Raw genomic sequence first — 16454 nt, forward strand, 5'->3', positions numbered from 1 at the left:
AAAGTGGTCACTTAAATATGGCCAGGAATTTGTTTCATAACAAATAAATGACATTTCTACATTTTGCTTTCAGCTGGGTATTACAGGCATCTAGAGGAACCATTACGGTTTCTGGGTCCCCAGGCTAATTTGTAATCTGGGCCCCAAGACCTAATCCACTACTTATATAATCTCTTTGCTACAGGTAACAATATCCATTATCAAAAAGCATAACAATTATAGTGTATTCAGTAAGAGACAATAAACTAAATTTTAACAGTTTATTAAATTAACTGTATGCATACTGTAAACAGTGAAGCAATTAAGACCACTGTATGGTCTCTCCCACAGACAACTGAAACATTATCTGCAATATTATAATCAGAGTGATAAGAGAATATAAATAATGAATGTTTCACACAACAGCAGCTCCAGAAAGAAATGCAGACATTAGCTCAAACCAAAACAGTTTATTTGTGAATCATTTATGCTGCTTTTATCAATGTGTTTCTTCAACTGAACTATTCTTGATTTGAACAATCTAATTGTAACAACACATCCATAAACTAAGTAAAAATAAAGAAACATTTTTGAAAAAATAGAAGTACACGAAAAAAAACTCCTCAATTACAGTAACATGAATACATGTACAGTAATTTGTTACTTTTCACCTCTGTTATGTGTGAAATACCATACAAGTAAAAAAATAAAAGAAAAAAAAAATGAAGCATAACATGTTCAGGTGAAAGATAAACAGTATCTGACAGTATAAAGACAGACATGCTGTGACTGCACTGAGCACTATTTATTACAATTATTAAACAAAAAAGGAATGCAAGTATTTAAAAAAGACAAGGACAAATTGTGACCCATTGAGCCTCAGTAAAGGAGGCAATTTCTTTTTTTTTTTAGTTCACCTTAACAACCTGTAACAGGCTATTTACATTAATCATCATGTAAATAACTCCACCCATGCTACGCTGGCTATTAAAAGTAATTAATTATTTAATGATCATCATCAGAAGAAGTGGTAGTAGTAGTGTTTTTTTATACAAAATACAAACAGAAAATAAAAAAAACAAGTGAATTCAGTACCATGTGTCAATTTGTTTTTAAAACATGAGCACCTTCATGATTTCCATATATAAAAGTTACATTGTGACAGAAGACCGCATTTTGTCAGCACCAAATAAGAAAATGGAATATGAAAATGCAACATCTACAAAACACGTAGTTTAACCTTGTAAGGTTAAGTTGAGTTAAATATACATAGATATTTTCTATATCCTAGGATGTTTGCATTGTAAGTAGTTTGATTAAAGTCACTGTAGGGTATGAAGGTCCACACATCGGGTTTCACATTGCTCCTTACTGTCAAATCTGTTAAGGTTTCCATCACATCCTCCATACCAGAACTGAATGCATTGATTTTTGTTTTGATCATAAAACCATTTAAGTACAAAATTTGTACAGGGCCCATCATTCTTTTTCAAGTAGCACATATCTGTAGCTAGAGAAAGACAAAGATAGAAATAGAGAGAGAGAGAGAGAGAGAGAAAGAGAGAGGTTCCAGAGGTTAGCAATAATGCACTAACAGGTTGTAACATTAATACTGCACTGTTTATGGATGCAGATGACTTACTATTCATGACACAAGTTTTGTAGCATTCAACATTTGTGCTAAATCGGTTGCTGTTGCCATCACAACCGCCATACCAGAAGAGTAAGCATGCACCAACCTCACTATCATATTACAGTGGAACCCCGTTGTACGAGCAACCTATAGTACGAGCAAACAGAGATACGAGCGACCTCGCTCGCAAAATTTTACCCTGTTTCACGAGCAAATTTCGAAGGCACAAGCAAACTTACGCTGCCGGTTCCCCGTTTTCGGCGGAGGGTCGCATCAGTCGCTTAGTTGATGACGTATCACTCGGTGGCTCTCGTTGTTCAGTGCAGCAAAAGCGTAACTGTGGCAGCAGGGGCGTGGCCGAGCGGCGGTTAGTGAATGGAGGGCGGGTCCGAGAGCAGATAGGCAGGGGATTTCCTCACCTGAAGTTAATGTGACTTAATGATTGTTCTCTCTTTTCAAGTGATCGGAGGGTGCATTTAAGGAGGAGACTGTGTGTGTGTGCGCGTGCGTGCGCGCGCGCCTGAGAGCGCCTGAGATGTGCTGCGTGGAGCACTAAGCAGACCGACACAAAAAACCCAAATAAAAGTGGATGTGAAGCCTTTGCATCTGACCTGTTGTGGCGTTCCTTATTCCCATATTCATACGCTCTCCCACAGTAACTTTTTTTAGTTTTATATTTTTATTTCACTAGAAATCTTGAAAAATGTCTCCCAAGAAAATCATTGATGGTGCTGTGAAAACAAAAGTAAATAGAATTACATGGAAACCGAGGAGGTTATGAGCGTTTTGTTCATCTCACACTCGCAATCAGCCACTATCACATGAGTAAGTGTTAAATTATGTTTACATTACGGTCATTTGCTGTGTATTTGTTTTTGAAAATAGGCTACGAATACTTTTTAAGTGCAGAAATAAGCGATCAGATGAGATCTCGGAACGGATTAAATCACTTTTACATTCATTCCTATGGGGAAAATCAGTTCGAACATACGAGCAAATGGACACGAGCAATTTTCAAGAACGAATTATGCTCGTACAACGGGGTTCCACTGTACTACCTTTTGACATACTCTTCACACATGGTGCCACTGTCCGTATGCAGTAAACACTCGGCTAGACAGAAGAAATTACAGACACGTGCATTGTGCATGCATCTCACTATTCATTCTTACATTTGTATTATTTACTATGCATAAAACACATCTGTCATGCAATTTTTCATTTACTTTTGCTACATCAGTGTTAACAGTGTTGGAAATTGTTATATTAGTAAGGCTATGCTCATATGTTCTCAGATATATTAAACACTTCAAGTGCACTTGTGCTACCCGCTTTACGGACATGCTCAATTCCACAGTCAAACAGAAGCCACTTTACCATTTGACATTCCAGGTCCCAAGAAGAGCCCATCCTCATTTCTATACTCAGTCTCCATCTGTGGCCCTCTCTGTTCTGAAAACTCTGTTTCTTCTTCAATCTCCTCCACAAATTCTTTCTCTGTAACCTCAGTGTAAGTAGATCCTGTGAGAGGAAACCTGAAGGAATTGCACTTCTTTTATTCAAACTGCCTTTCCATACACATGCTTCTTTTTATAATATAATGTGGAACATCATGCCTATTATGTGTGACATACTGTACATAGCATCCACTAACAACAACATAACAATCCACCTCTCTGTGCCAATCAATACAGACTAAATAAATAAGAAAACAAAAAATCCATGGATAAAACATTGTGCTTGACAACACAATTTTCATTTAACAAATATTGTTGGAATTTAATGTTCCCTGCTGGAAATATTAGTGTAGTTAGTGAGTACTTAATGTCAGTTTGAGCATCTGGCAGACTATAATACAATATAAAAACAATGTTAAACCATTTGAACTAAAGCTAAATTGAAAACGGTTTCCTTTTTGAACAAGCAAGTGGAAAATCTGTTTAATTTTACAGCATCAAGCCATTTACACATTTTGATGTTGCACTGCACTAAAATTCTGCATGTTAGTATTGAACCCTTGTAAATATAAATGTTTTCTGTGCAGTTTCTCTTAAACTAAGGCATAGATTAAAGTTTTGGTTGATTACCTTTTGGTTTTGGTTGATTAACTAATCAAACAATTAATTAATCAATTTGTTTGTTCATTTATTTATTTTAAACCCTCAAAAAAAAAGGGTCACAGCATTTTCTGTATTCAATTCCAAGGCAATTTGAAATTAAGAAGCAATACAAAAGCTTTACAACTAAAGCTCAAATAGATATGATTAACTGCATAAGATTCAGAATAACCCTTTTAGCTTCCATCTTCACATAATAAGTTGCTAGTTTAAGTGTGCTAACATTTCAGATAGATCATTGCATTGTTACAGTACCTGTTAATGGGTGGTCTCTTGACAGCCTCAAAGACATCAAGGACAGGGCCTTTACCTTGTCCTTGCTGTTGCTGAAGACTCTTACATTGTTGTTTAAACAATGGAGAAGGGTAGGTGTTCATTTGCCCTGCATTTATAAATAAATAATAAACCAAACTTAAATATACATTCACATATAAATACCTGAGAGCACCCTCATATATTAAAACTTTTATATTTTTGTAAAAAATTATAGAATAAAAACTCACGACTCAGAATGTGTAGGAAAGTCCTTATAAAGCGGCGAGCGTATTCCTGCTCTCCTTGCTTTACATGGCCCAAGTGAACAATGTGCTGCTCTGTGGGGAAGCTGGCAATTTCCTCTACCTGAGTGCTGTTGAAATTATCACCAACTGCAAGAGTACAAAGCACCACACCCTGGCACTTTGCCATTCTGGAGATAAAGTCCAATTTTTCTCTATCAGAATATTCTGTCTCTCCTCCCACTATAAGCAGCAGCATCTTGTATTTTCGAGGCTTGGAAACAGTGAAAAGATTCTTCAAGATTACAAATTCCATGGCTTGACCCAGCCTGGAGTAGCCACCAGTCTGCTGTAGATTTTCAAAGATTCTTTGCTTCATCAGGTTACGGTTTTGGAACTGCTGGAAAGTAAAGATCTGCTTGACTGGAGCCTGGACCTCACTATATGATGAGCTTTGCTGGTAAAGTGCCACTCGTGCCTGTCCGTCAACTTTACTTGGCTGAGCACTCACTACAAGCTGGTCCAACAATGTGCCTAGCACTTGCTTTACGCCCTCATACTGATCAGCCTGGATGTTCCGGGAACCATCTACCAACAAAGCCAGATCCATGTTTACCTCCTTCGAAGTAGAAGCTGCGCTGGTGTTTGGACAACCTATAGCTGGATTGCATAGATCTGAAAAGACAGCAGATAAAGTAAATCAATATAATTAAATCATTCTGTGAATTCTTTGTTAATGACTTAAATAATTTTATTTTTCATTAGATGACAAAATATTTTGTTAGATAAACATCAACTTATTTTTACAACTCCAATTCCAAAAAAGTTGGGATGGTGTGTAAAATGTAAATCAAGACAGAATGCAATGATTTGAAAATCTCAAACCCATATTTTATTAATGATAGAACACAGGAGAACATATCAAATGTTAGGCTTTTTATAAAAAAAACAAAAAACAAAAAAAACAATTAGTTATGAATTTTTTGGCCACAACATACAAGTCGGGACAGGGCCAAATTTACCATTGTGTAGCCTCCCCTCTTCCTTTAAAACCAGTCTATACACATATAGGAATTCAGTGTGACCAGTGCTGGGGTTTTGGCAGAGGAATATTTTTCACATTTGTGTTTGATACAGAATTTTATCTGTAGTTCTGGAATAATTTTGTAGAATTTTGTGTTTCATGGTGGGTTAAATATTTTTGGTTAATGGAAGATCTGTACTGCAGGCAGCTCCTTATCCAGAGCGGGTTTTACAATTACCTCATTCATAAAATGTAGCTGTTGTGGGTTAAGGGCCTTGCTCTAGGACCCAAGAGTGGAGGCTTGGTGTTATTGGGATTTGATCTCATAACTATTCACTTCCCACACAATCAGGCTTTTAAACTGAGAGCTGATAAACCGGTTGATCCCTCTCTTTTTTTAGTCTTGAGTATGCAGAGTCCATGGTTTACAAAAATAATTTAAAATAACCAAAGAACAGTGTTCCAACTTTATAGAAGACAATTTTAATTGAGATTTGGCCCAGAGAAGATGGCAGCTTTAAGTGCTTTAACCTGCATCTTTGGATGTCACTAAGAACAATGTGTTCAGACAGTGATTTTGGAAGCGTTTCTGAGCTCATGCATTACAATTCATTACCATACCTGTTTTTAATGTCGTGCCACCTGAGGGCCAAAAGAGGACAGGCTTCCAATATTGATTTTTTTTTTTTGCCCTTGTGTTTTTTTTTTTCTTTAAAATTTAGTATTTTCTCAGTTTAAACATTTGATATGTTTTATATGAATGATTCTGAATAAAACATGGGTTTATGAGATTTGCAAACGATTGCTTTTTGTTATTTACATTTTACATAGCATCCCAACATTTTTGTAATTAGGGTTGTACATATTACCAAAGCAGATGACACATCGCTGGATCTTCTCAAGTGCTGCGTTCTGGGTATCTGATGTTTCCACCACTGACAAAATAAAACTTCCAGTCTCATCAGCCTTCATTATAACACACAACAAAAGCACAGTTGTTAAGTCTTTAAAAAGTGCATCACACCAATCAATTTGATCCTTAATGCTTCATTTTTTTTCAGGTATCACTGCTGCCATTTTATATTACCTCAAAAGCACGCCGAACATTTGGAGTGTCCCTAAATCCAATGACACCAAGGTTTATATCCAGAGCCTTGTATTCTAAAACAGCTGTGATTATGGAGGTCACATCCTGGGACTGTCCACCAGAGAGGAAGATCGCCACCTTTCTGATCAGAACACCCTGACGAATACGTTTAAAAACATTTCTACCCACAAAGCGCATAGCTGCACCTATGTTGCGTCTGTTGGAGGTACGTTCCAGAGGGATGTTTTTCACAGCTTCCACCAAATCTTTCTTACGGCGATGGTCAGAAAAACGTATGAGGTGCTTGGTGTTAGAGTTGTAAGAGACCACAGACACTCGTGTCCCTTGGGGACAGTTGCTTTCAGTGATATCAATGCTGCCCAGCAAAGAAAGAAGAGTTGAGCGCATTCTTTCAAATAATGGAGAACTAACGTCATCAGACATGTCCAGACCAATCACCAGTTCAGTTGGGTAGACAGGGCAAGCTGCTTTATCTAGATGTGCAGACATGCCAAAGAAATAAAGAGGTGCTCATGTTCATTAGTGCACTTTTAACAGTGATTCCTTATAATCCTTATTATTGGTGTGTTGCAAAGTAAAGAAAGTGTCAAACCTACCTTTACAGCAGCCTGTGGGAGCAAAATGTGAAATTACAGTTAAAAACCTGAATAAACATTTAGAACTATAGCACAGTAGAAGACTAAAAATTTACCACAGTTGTTCCTGATGTAGCTAATCAGTTGACAAGTCTAAAATGATAAAAAAAAAAAAGAAACTTAGTGACCACTGATAATGTGATTGGTGGTGAGAGCAGGGAGCAGGTTGTGAAGAGCCTGGAGAGATGGAGGTACACGCTGGAGAGAAGGGGAATGAAAGTCAATAGGAATAAGACAGAGTACATGTGTGTGAATGAGAGGGAGGGCAGTCGAGTGGTGCAGTTGCAGGGAGAAGAGGTGGAGAAGGTGGAGTTCAGGTACCTGGGTTCAACAGTGCAAAGTAATGGTGAGTGTGTTAGAGAAGTGAAGAAAAGAGTGCAGGCACAGTGGAGTGGGTGGAGAAGAGTGACAGGAGTGATTTGTGATAGAAGGGTATCTACAGATACCTGCGATGTTGTATGGTTTAGACAGTGGCATTGAGTAAAAGACAGACGGTGGAACTGGAGGTAGCAGAGCTGAAGATGTTGAGGTTTTTGTTAGGAGTGACGAAGATGGACATGATTAGAAATTAGTTTATTAGAGGGGCAGCGCATGCAGGACGTTTTGGAGACAAGGTGAGGGAGGCGAGCTTGAGATGGTTTGGACATGTGCAGAGGAGGGGCATGGTGTATATCGGTAGGAGAATGCTGAGGATGGAGCTGCCAGGACGGAGAAAAAAAGAAAGGCCAAGGAGGAGGTTCATGGATGTGGTGAGGAAAGACATGCAGGTAGTTGTTTTGAAAGAGGCAGATGTAGAGAACGGGGGGTATGGAGGTGGATAGTCCGCTGTGGCAACCCCTAATGGGAGAAGCCGAAAGAAGTAATAACCACTGATCCCCCAAAAAAAAAAAACTTAAAAAAGAAAGACTTACAGACATTTCCATAGTTCCTGGGGGTCCTTTAGGGCCCTTTCATGGAAAGCACAAGAACTATTAATGTAATGAATAGTTATTTGTCTCAAAAATAAATAAATAATATTACTAAGAATTGCAAACCTTGTGTCCAGGTGGTCCAATGCTGCCAGGATTTCCAGGTGTTCCCATCCCACCTGCACTACCCTGTAATACATCAGACCAACACTGAAGAAACTATCCAGTTTCTTCAGCGAAAAGAACTTTAAATTATGGAAAATATATTACTATTCTTACCTCTCTTCCTCTTAAACCCTTAGGGCCATTATCACCATTTCTCCCAGGATCTCCAGGTTCACCCTGCATAAAATAGCTCAATACTGTTAAGTTAAATTGATGATTGATGTGATTTTTTAATTAGCTGATAGAATGCAAGACACCACATATGTTGGTATCTACACAAACTCAACTCTACAAAATGTAAATATGCAAAGAAAGTGTACCTGAAATCCAGGATGTCCTGGAAATCCAGGGTCTCCCTTGGAATAGATCAAATCAGTTTAGTGTTTTGTTAAACATTTTTAAAAACTAATTGCAACAAGAAAAAACAGTAGCGAGTTACCTTCAGTCCTTTAGGTCCTGCTAACCCAAATCCATCTTGACCATCATTACCCTGTGGTAGAGAGCCAACAAAGGTAGAACTGTCATTAACATCAGAATAAGTCAAAACACTTGAAAAGTTTTCAGAAATTACATGAAAAGAGTGCAATATGGCATTCCTTGATCAACCCAGCCTAATTAGTATTTTTTTTTTATCAACCCTATTAATTTAAATGTCTTTTTTTTAATAGTGGTTTTAACAATGACATCATTCCAAAGCAGCTTTATAGAAAAATATAGATTATAAATATAACCTTTAGCATAAAAAAATCCTTATTTGTTTATCCCTAATTAACAATCCAATAGTGACAAGTGACAAGTACCAAATTAAAAGAATATTTCATTTATACCGGTGGGCCTCTGGGACCCTGTGGTCCAGCTGTTCCTTTATTTCCAGGTTCCCCAGGCTGACCCTGCACAAGAAGATGGACTTAAACATAGATTGGCCAAGTGCTAAAGCTAAGCTGTACACAAGTACAATATACGTTAAATCTCGAAATATTACATGCACGGGGTAAAAACAAAAATACCTTTTGTCCCCTGGGTCCAACATTTCCTTTAGGTCCGGTGTTTCCTTGTGTACCAGGTAGTCCCTGGTTGGAAGTACACAATTAGTATTGTTAAAGAATTAGCCTTGGGTGGAAAAATGTTTTTGATGTAGTGGACTGAACTTTGAAGCATACCTGTGGTCCTGGAAAACCAGATATCCCTTTCTGTCCAAGAGATCCAGAAGGACCCATTGGTCCCTGCACAACAAAAGAAAGACAACAGGATGTATCCACCAGGACGGGGAAAAAGAGGAAGGCCAGGGAGGAGGTTCATGGATGTGGTGAGGGAAGACATGCATGTAGTTGGTTTGAAAGAGGCAGATGTAGAGGACAAAGAGCTGTGGAGATGGATGATACGCTGGGACAAACCGTAACGTGAGCAGCAGAAAGAATAAGAAGACTTTAAAGAGTCTCTACATTGTCTGTCTGGCCTTCCCCTGAAGGGTTATCAGCTGTATTAGTGTTGGTTAATTTTTGTGCCTTAACCATCAGCTGATTGATATTGAAAGAAGCTGTTAAAAGCCTTGTCCTGGGAAGTTAAAAGTACCCACAGAGTTAGCAAATCAGATGCAACCTCAATGTTTTTTTTTTTTTCCCCCAATGTTTTCTTATACATTATTTCTTTAAACTGTGGATCACTCAGCTTGGGAGATAGAACAACTAGTTTGTCTCAACTACAACAAATGTTTGAAATCTTTAGGAAAAGTTAAGCAAAATCTAACAAGGATAACATGGTAAATGACATTAACCAAAAGACAAAAATTTAAATAAGGCACCAGTGATCCTGAAGGTCCTGAGATTCCTTGTGGTCCTGACTGTCCTTGAGGTCCTCTGGCACCCTGAGAAAACAAGTAAATGAGTAAAACAACAGCATCTAATGTATACTGCTGTAATGTAATTTAAGATATAAAACATGCAAATGCTGATTTTATTTTGAAGGATTAAAACAAATAAGCAACTAACCAAATCCGTGAAAAAAAGAACCAAAAACAAATAAACACTGGATCTGCTACAAAACTAGAATTTATGTAGGGTTATGTAAGGTAATAGATGATTAGTGAACACAGGACAGGTGTCAGTTCTGATGGGTGACAGGTCATGTGATATGCAGGGGATGATGGGTACTGGGGTCAAAGATTGTGATTTCAGCGTAATCCTGACAATTGCATGCTGCTCCTTCATTATAATTCTTAGTCATCCCCTACAGTGTGCTCCTCATTTGTACTCATGCATTTTAATACACAATAATTCATGCTCACTAATAAAGGAAAAAGGTACGGTGGAGTTCCAATGATAAAAGAACATTTGTGGTAGATTTCATACCGGTAGACCTGAGGCGCCTCTTCTTCCTTTTTGACCCTGTAAAAAGATGAAATATAATTAAAAATTAATGAATAAAAGTTACGCATTAAAACCTCAGTTTGCTATTATTTTTTATTGAAAATTGAGAGAACCTACACGATTGCCAGCATCCCCAGGAGAACCTGGACTGCCATCTGGACCTGTGTCACCCTGTCATTAAAACAAAGAAAGTTATTGTCCTATAATAGATCCTGATGTCCACTGCAAATAAACATCTATAATATATATCTGTAAATATCTATATTTAATAGATAAAATCATACAGATCAAAGTTATCAGGTAAGGTTAACCTCAAATATCATAATAAAACAAAAAAAAAAACCACAGATCTTAGTGAGACTACTTTGTTTCAGTATTTTGAAAAGCTGATGTTCTGGGATTTTCTTTTAATTAGTTAATTAAACTAACTAAATAAAAACAAATTAGCAGCAAGTGAAATTTTATTGGGGAAAATGCTTTTAGATGAGTGAAGTTTGAGGATGATAACCAGACTGATTTCAAGCTGAAGGCTATGCCAACTCAAATAAAAACTCTTTACAAACATTTCAAACAGAAAAGCATTTTAGAACCTTCATGCTGAAACTTGAGTAAAATAGGCTGTAAACGTGCATTATATCTGGTTTCAGTGAATTTCAGCTGCAGAAATCACTGTCTGAAAAAGTCTGAACAAGACATACCTGTAGGCCAGGGTATCCAAGTTCACCCTTGGGACCACGTCTATTGTTGTCACTGCCTGTTTCACCCTTGTTAGAAGAGCAGAATACAACATTAGACCTCTTGCGCCATACCTAAATATTTAGTATATTCCGTGTAATGAGGAACAACACAGGGATTCAACAGCATGTTTATTTTAATAAATACTTCCAAGTCACAAAAACAAGATTTCTATGTCTTAAAATTTTTTTACATGAAATTTAAAATTTTTATTTTTCCATGCACATAGAAACCCCAGTAGGCAAGACTGCAAATGTGTGGACATGTTTACCGTTCGTTGTAGAGACAGCTTTGAGCACCATTTTTCACAAAAAATGGTAAACAGTTTAGTTTACCATTTTGTTAATCATTTGGAGTGTTGTACTCTTTTGCATTTTCACAGAGCATTATCTTCCACTGAACAGATTCAGTCAGTCTATTGGAGGACATATTTTGGCAATTGTTTTTTTTCCAAATACAAAATTCCATGAGTGGGGTATGTGATAGCCACAGTATTTACAGTACATGGTAAACAGTATTGGTGCTTCAATCAAGGTAAATAGAAATGTGAAGATTATTTTTTAACTGAAAAATGAGAGAACCTACACGATTGCTAGCATCCCCAGGATCTGTGTTGCAACAAAACCCTAATGATTCAAACAAACAAATTACACTTCAAGGCTCTTCTCTGTTCTGGCACCAAGGTGGTGGAATGAACTTTCCCTAGATGTCCGTACAGCGGAGTCCCTGACTATCTTCAAGCGACGACTGAAGACATACCTTTTCCTGAAACACTTAAATTAGCACTTTCCAAGTTTGTAGAATTCTAGTGTTATATTTATATTAAGTTTGTAATCTTGCGTACCAGTGTAGATTTATTAATTACTAGAGACTCAAAGCACTTTTGTACGTCGCTCTGGATAAGGGCGCCTGCTAAATGCCGCAATTGTAAATGTAAATGTAATGTAAACAAATCAGTGTTTTTATGTCCTACTAGAACGCTACAGACTTGTGAGATCGAAGTTGGAGCTAAACTCTGCCATATCTCAAGTGTAAGGGTTGAGAACCCTTGGTATACATCAGTGTTTTTCAATCCTGGTCCTGGAGACACACTGATCTGGACATTTGAAATGTCTCTCTTATCTGACACAATTAGGGTATGTTTACATGATAACTTCTTCTTCTTTCGGCTTCTCCCATTAGGGGTCACCACAGTGGATCATCCATCTTCATACCCCCTGTCCTCTACATCTGCCTCTTTCAAACCAACTACCTGCATGTCTTCCCTCACCACATACATAAACCTCCTCCTTGGCCTTCCTTTTTCCTCCTTCCTGGCAGCTCCATTCTCAGCATTCTTCTACCGATATAACCCATGTCCATCCTCTGTACATGTCCAAACCATCTCAATCACGCCTCCCTCACCTTGTCTCCAAAACTTCCTACATACGCTGTCCCTCTTATAAATTCGTTTCTAATCCTGTTTCTAAGGCTAGATTAAGAACTAAGTATAAGAACTCAAAGCCTGGGAAACACCAAGCCTACAGTAAGTCATTTGACAATGTCGGGTAATTTTTGTTCTTTAGTTTTAGGTATTTGTTATGTTCCATACCGTTGGGTTTAGTGCGCCAGATGTACATGCCTAACAATCGGCCTAATTTGCAACAAAATTGGTCATGCCAAATAATCAAACAATCACAAAAATCATCCTGATTAATCCTCTGGCCGATCAATCGGTCGACCTCTTGTTAAACAGAACAAAGATACACATACAGGTTTGGAACAAAGTTAGGCTATTATGACAGAATTGATTTTTTTTTTAACTATCCCTTTAATAAAATTACCTATAGGCTTTTTTCGTAAAAAACAATTATTTTGATAATCAATTAACCAGACAATTATTAATTTATTTATTTTAATTAATCAGATATAAACATTTAATAAGCTGTTTTGCTTATTATAACTACATAGAACCCTAATTCAGGGTATTTATGTATATTTATGTATATAAATATATTTATGTATTAAAAAAATGCCAAAGCCACATATTGAGTTTAACTATCTTGATAAATTTTTAAGTGTATAGTGGCTGCTTGTTGACTGCATAGAAGATTTTTCCTTTGAACAAATTCACTCATGCTGTGTTGTTTCTATATGAAATTTTTTTTTTTAAATAAACAATGATAACTTTTAATGATAACTGCAGATGGCAATTTGACAACCATGCTTTAAAAAATTACACAGACATTTTGTTTAGTTTTGTTAACATCTTGTTAGCATCTTGTTTAGTAAAGCTTTAAGCATCTAGAATATAATTAATTACATTTTGTATAATAATTAAATGATATATGCATAAATAAAATTTACAAACATTGAAAACAAGCATTTCAGACAGGTTAACTGTTGTAGCAGACAAATGCAATAAAAAGGAAAGGAATGGACAAATGCAGGAAGCCACCGGCTTAAAAAGAAAGGAAAAATGCATTGGTGTACAAATGGATAAGCATTCGCTGAAAAATACAAGTGACTAAAATGTAATCATTTACTGCTGCTGTTATTTGCTGCTTTTAGATTTAGTGTTTGTTTGCACTGTTTTAATTGAATCCATCACTATGTTGCGAGCTCGCAAAACACGCCAGAACAGATCCAGTGCGACTTTCCCAAAGTTAGCAAACAGTTTACTTAATAGCACTTCATTAAACTATACCATTTTCCATACCAGTTTTGCTTACCGAGCTGATGTTTCACCTTCCTCCGCGATATCAGTATTTTCTTTTCCTGCTGCTGTTCGACCCTGTTACTATCCTCCATTTTTAAGTAGCTGTGTTAACTTACCATCACGCTAAGCCTTAACTTGAGCAGCCCAACTAATTGATAACAGCATTCGGCATTGATTTCTTTATTCTCATGAACCATTTCTATCCCACAACAAATGAAACATCAAACTACTGATTTTGATGTTTGTTGTGTTTGCGGTCTAAATTCTGTATTTAAATTTTTTGTTTTCTAGCCCTCAGAGGATCCTGATACCTAAATCCACCTGCACGTGTTTTCCAGTCCTGTCTTGCTGGTTGGTGAGGATTACTGTGGTTGTCAAAGACTTGCACCATGAGGGGCCTCTTTACCTTCTGGCCTATTAATATTCACCTCACATACCCAAATACACTCTTGTCTGTGTTGCAAACAAGTTCCGAGAGATGCCATCCACAACCAGAATGCAACCCCCTTTGAGAATGTTTGTTGATTAATTAGTTATTTAAACCTGATTTATGGCTGAGGCTCTAAAATGGCTGCAGTGTTTTTTTTTTTTAGTTCCATTTGCACATGATTTGTGCTGTCAGAAGTTTCCCCCATTTTTTAGTAGTGTTTCATGTACCTGCCATAAAGTAATGCAATTTACCCACCCTTATGCTGTTTTAAACCTGTATGAGTTTCTTTCTTCTGTTGAGTACAGGAGAAGCTATTTTGGAGAATGTTGGTAACCAGACATTGGATGGTACCCACTGATTCCACATTATTTCTTTCACCTGCTATAGAAGTCGATGGCTACCGTCAATAGTCTGGTCAACTGTTGTACTTTTAAAGCAATTTTGGTTAGTAAAGACTTTGGTTATCCAAAAAGAATCTTGGGTTTAATTGACATTCACAAATGAGGCAAACCATTTCAGTTTTAGATGCCAAGGAGAAGAACACAAAGCTATGAACTGCCCAAAGAAGCAGGGTGTAAACAAGGTGAGTTGCAAACAAATCACAATCAAGATGCAGACTGAAACCAAGATGTCTTCGCTGCTGTGAGTCAAGAAAGACCAAATCACATGACCATTTACTTGCCTATGCTGTGGGAACATGCCCAGTTGTGGACATAAAGACAGATGATAGGTCTCAACACTGAAAGTCAAGTAAGCACCATAACTGAACAGTTTTTCCATCAGCACTTTTGTGGTGAAGAGCAAAACATGCTGTCTATAGGCAGTTAGAGATTAGAGATTCCATACCTTAGCTATCTTAAGTAAGATGTGGAAACAATGGGCTGGAGAATTCCTGATTTTTTGAAGATAAAGAACCCCAGACTTTTGGGAATTCTGTACCTGTTATCATTTGTTGTCAACTTGTCCATGCTGGGTTTGAGACTACTCTTGAAGAAAAACTAGCTTCAAAGTGGGAGAGTGTTTTTTAACCAGTGCAGAAATGTGGTATTAACAGGCGAATATTAGCAAGATTGGCTGGTCGAGACAATGTACATCCCTGCAGCATTAGTAATTACTTTTATGTCTAAAATGTTTCCAAAATAAACTAGAAACTGAATGTCAGAGGCTATTAAAGTCAATGAACAAACCTTTACTGGAAGGTTGTCTGGTGGTCCTAGTAGAAATACAGTGCTTGTACAAGTGGTAAACCTCACCCAGGAAGATGTGTGGTTACAACCTAGGACATGTCTGTAGGTGTTGTATCTCCAGTAGAGTGCATCAGTGATAATCTTCATGTTAAAGTTAAGTTGTAGCGAATTTCGGGAAGTACTGAACATGTCCCATTTGACTCAATGGATTGTCAGTCTCAGTATTAAAGCAATCTTAGACAAACTAGACTTTGAGGTACCAGCAAACAATGAGTTAAGAGCATTGTTGACTAGGTATACAAATGTTTTGGCTATTTATGATGACGACCTATTATATACTGAGAGAGCGCTCCAGATCATATGCATCTGTAACACAGGTCAGAATTTAACGCGGAAAAAAAGTAAATAATATCATTTGCAATAATTATATTTTTTGGTTTAAAAAAAATAAAATAAAAAAAAATATATATCCGATTTCATGGTGCAATAAAAAAATTACATCTATTTAAGTAATTACATACAAAGTATGAAACAGACGTAAATTGCCGTCAGGAAGTACAGGAAGTAGGAAGAGAAACACGCTTTGCAGATCGCGGGAGCTTTGGAGATAAATATAAGGGCGATGGTTGTTGATTTTGATGCCGGTGATTGCTGATTGAGAATATAAAATCCCATGCATAATTTTCATGGAATTTAACAATGTCTATATTTGTTTATAAGTTGCATTATTCTGTTTCTGATTTAAACTTTGGTTTGGTGATACTGTATTTTTTCTTCTTTGCAGTATTTTATTTATTTATTTTTTTTAAGTTACGTTTCTGTGACGAGGATAAACAACCCAGAAGTAATAAGAGGTTTCAACAACTAATTATTATTAAGCCATAAATTATCATAAATAAATTTCCATATAATAGATATAGATTAAGAACGAATAATAAATAGGATTATTACATTAATAATATACAAACATTA

General features: G+C 36.9%; 1 protein-coding gene across 1 annotated transcript in view; it reads right to left on the bottom strand.

Annotated features, from left to right (window-relative positions):
• Positions 1 to 434: 434 nt before the first annotated feature.
• Positions 435 to 16454, bottom strand: part of LOC124383806 (collagen alpha-6(VI) chain-like) — a 48808-nt gene continuing 32788 nt past the window's right edge. The window contains exons 21-40 of the mRNA XM_046846131.1: positions 11131 to 11196; positions 10550 to 10603; positions 10415 to 10450; positions 9868 to 9930; positions 9227 to 9289; positions 9074 to 9136; positions 8894 to 8956; positions 8506 to 8556; positions 8387 to 8422; positions 8181 to 8243; positions 8028 to 8090; positions 7905 to 7940; positions 7050 to 7086; positions 6955 to 6966; positions 6338 to 6831; positions 6120 to 6216; positions 4233 to 4901; positions 3985 to 4111; positions 2990 to 3147; positions 435 to 1489 (exon numbers count right to left, since the gene is read on the bottom strand). Coding sequence (XP_046702087.1) covers positions 1302 to 1489; positions 2990 to 3147; positions 3985 to 4111; positions 4233 to 4901; positions 6120 to 6216; positions 6338 to 6831; positions 6955 to 6966; positions 7050 to 7086; positions 7905 to 7940; positions 8028 to 8090; positions 8181 to 8243; positions 8387 to 8422; positions 8506 to 8556; positions 8894 to 8956; positions 9074 to 9136; positions 9227 to 9289; positions 9868 to 9930; positions 10415 to 10450; positions 10550 to 10603; positions 11131 to 11196 — 2439 coding nt within the window. The 3' untranslated portion in view covers positions 435 to 1301. The remainder of the gene's footprint in view (positions 1490 to 2989; positions 3148 to 3984; positions 4112 to 4232; positions 4902 to 6119; positions 6217 to 6337; positions 6832 to 6954; positions 6967 to 7049; positions 7087 to 7904; positions 7941 to 8027; positions 8091 to 8180; positions 8244 to 8386; positions 8423 to 8505; positions 8557 to 8893; positions 8957 to 9073; positions 9137 to 9226; positions 9290 to 9867; positions 9931 to 10414; positions 10451 to 10549; positions 10604 to 11130; positions 11197 to 16454) is intronic.

Source organism: Silurus meridionalis, chromosome 4, assembly GCF_014805685.1.
Source record: "Silurus meridionalis isolate SWU-2019-XX chromosome 4, ASM1480568v1, whole genome shotgun sequence".
Lineage (NCBI taxonomy): Eukaryota > Metazoa > Chordata > Actinopteri > Siluriformes > Siluridae > Silurus > Silurus meridionalis.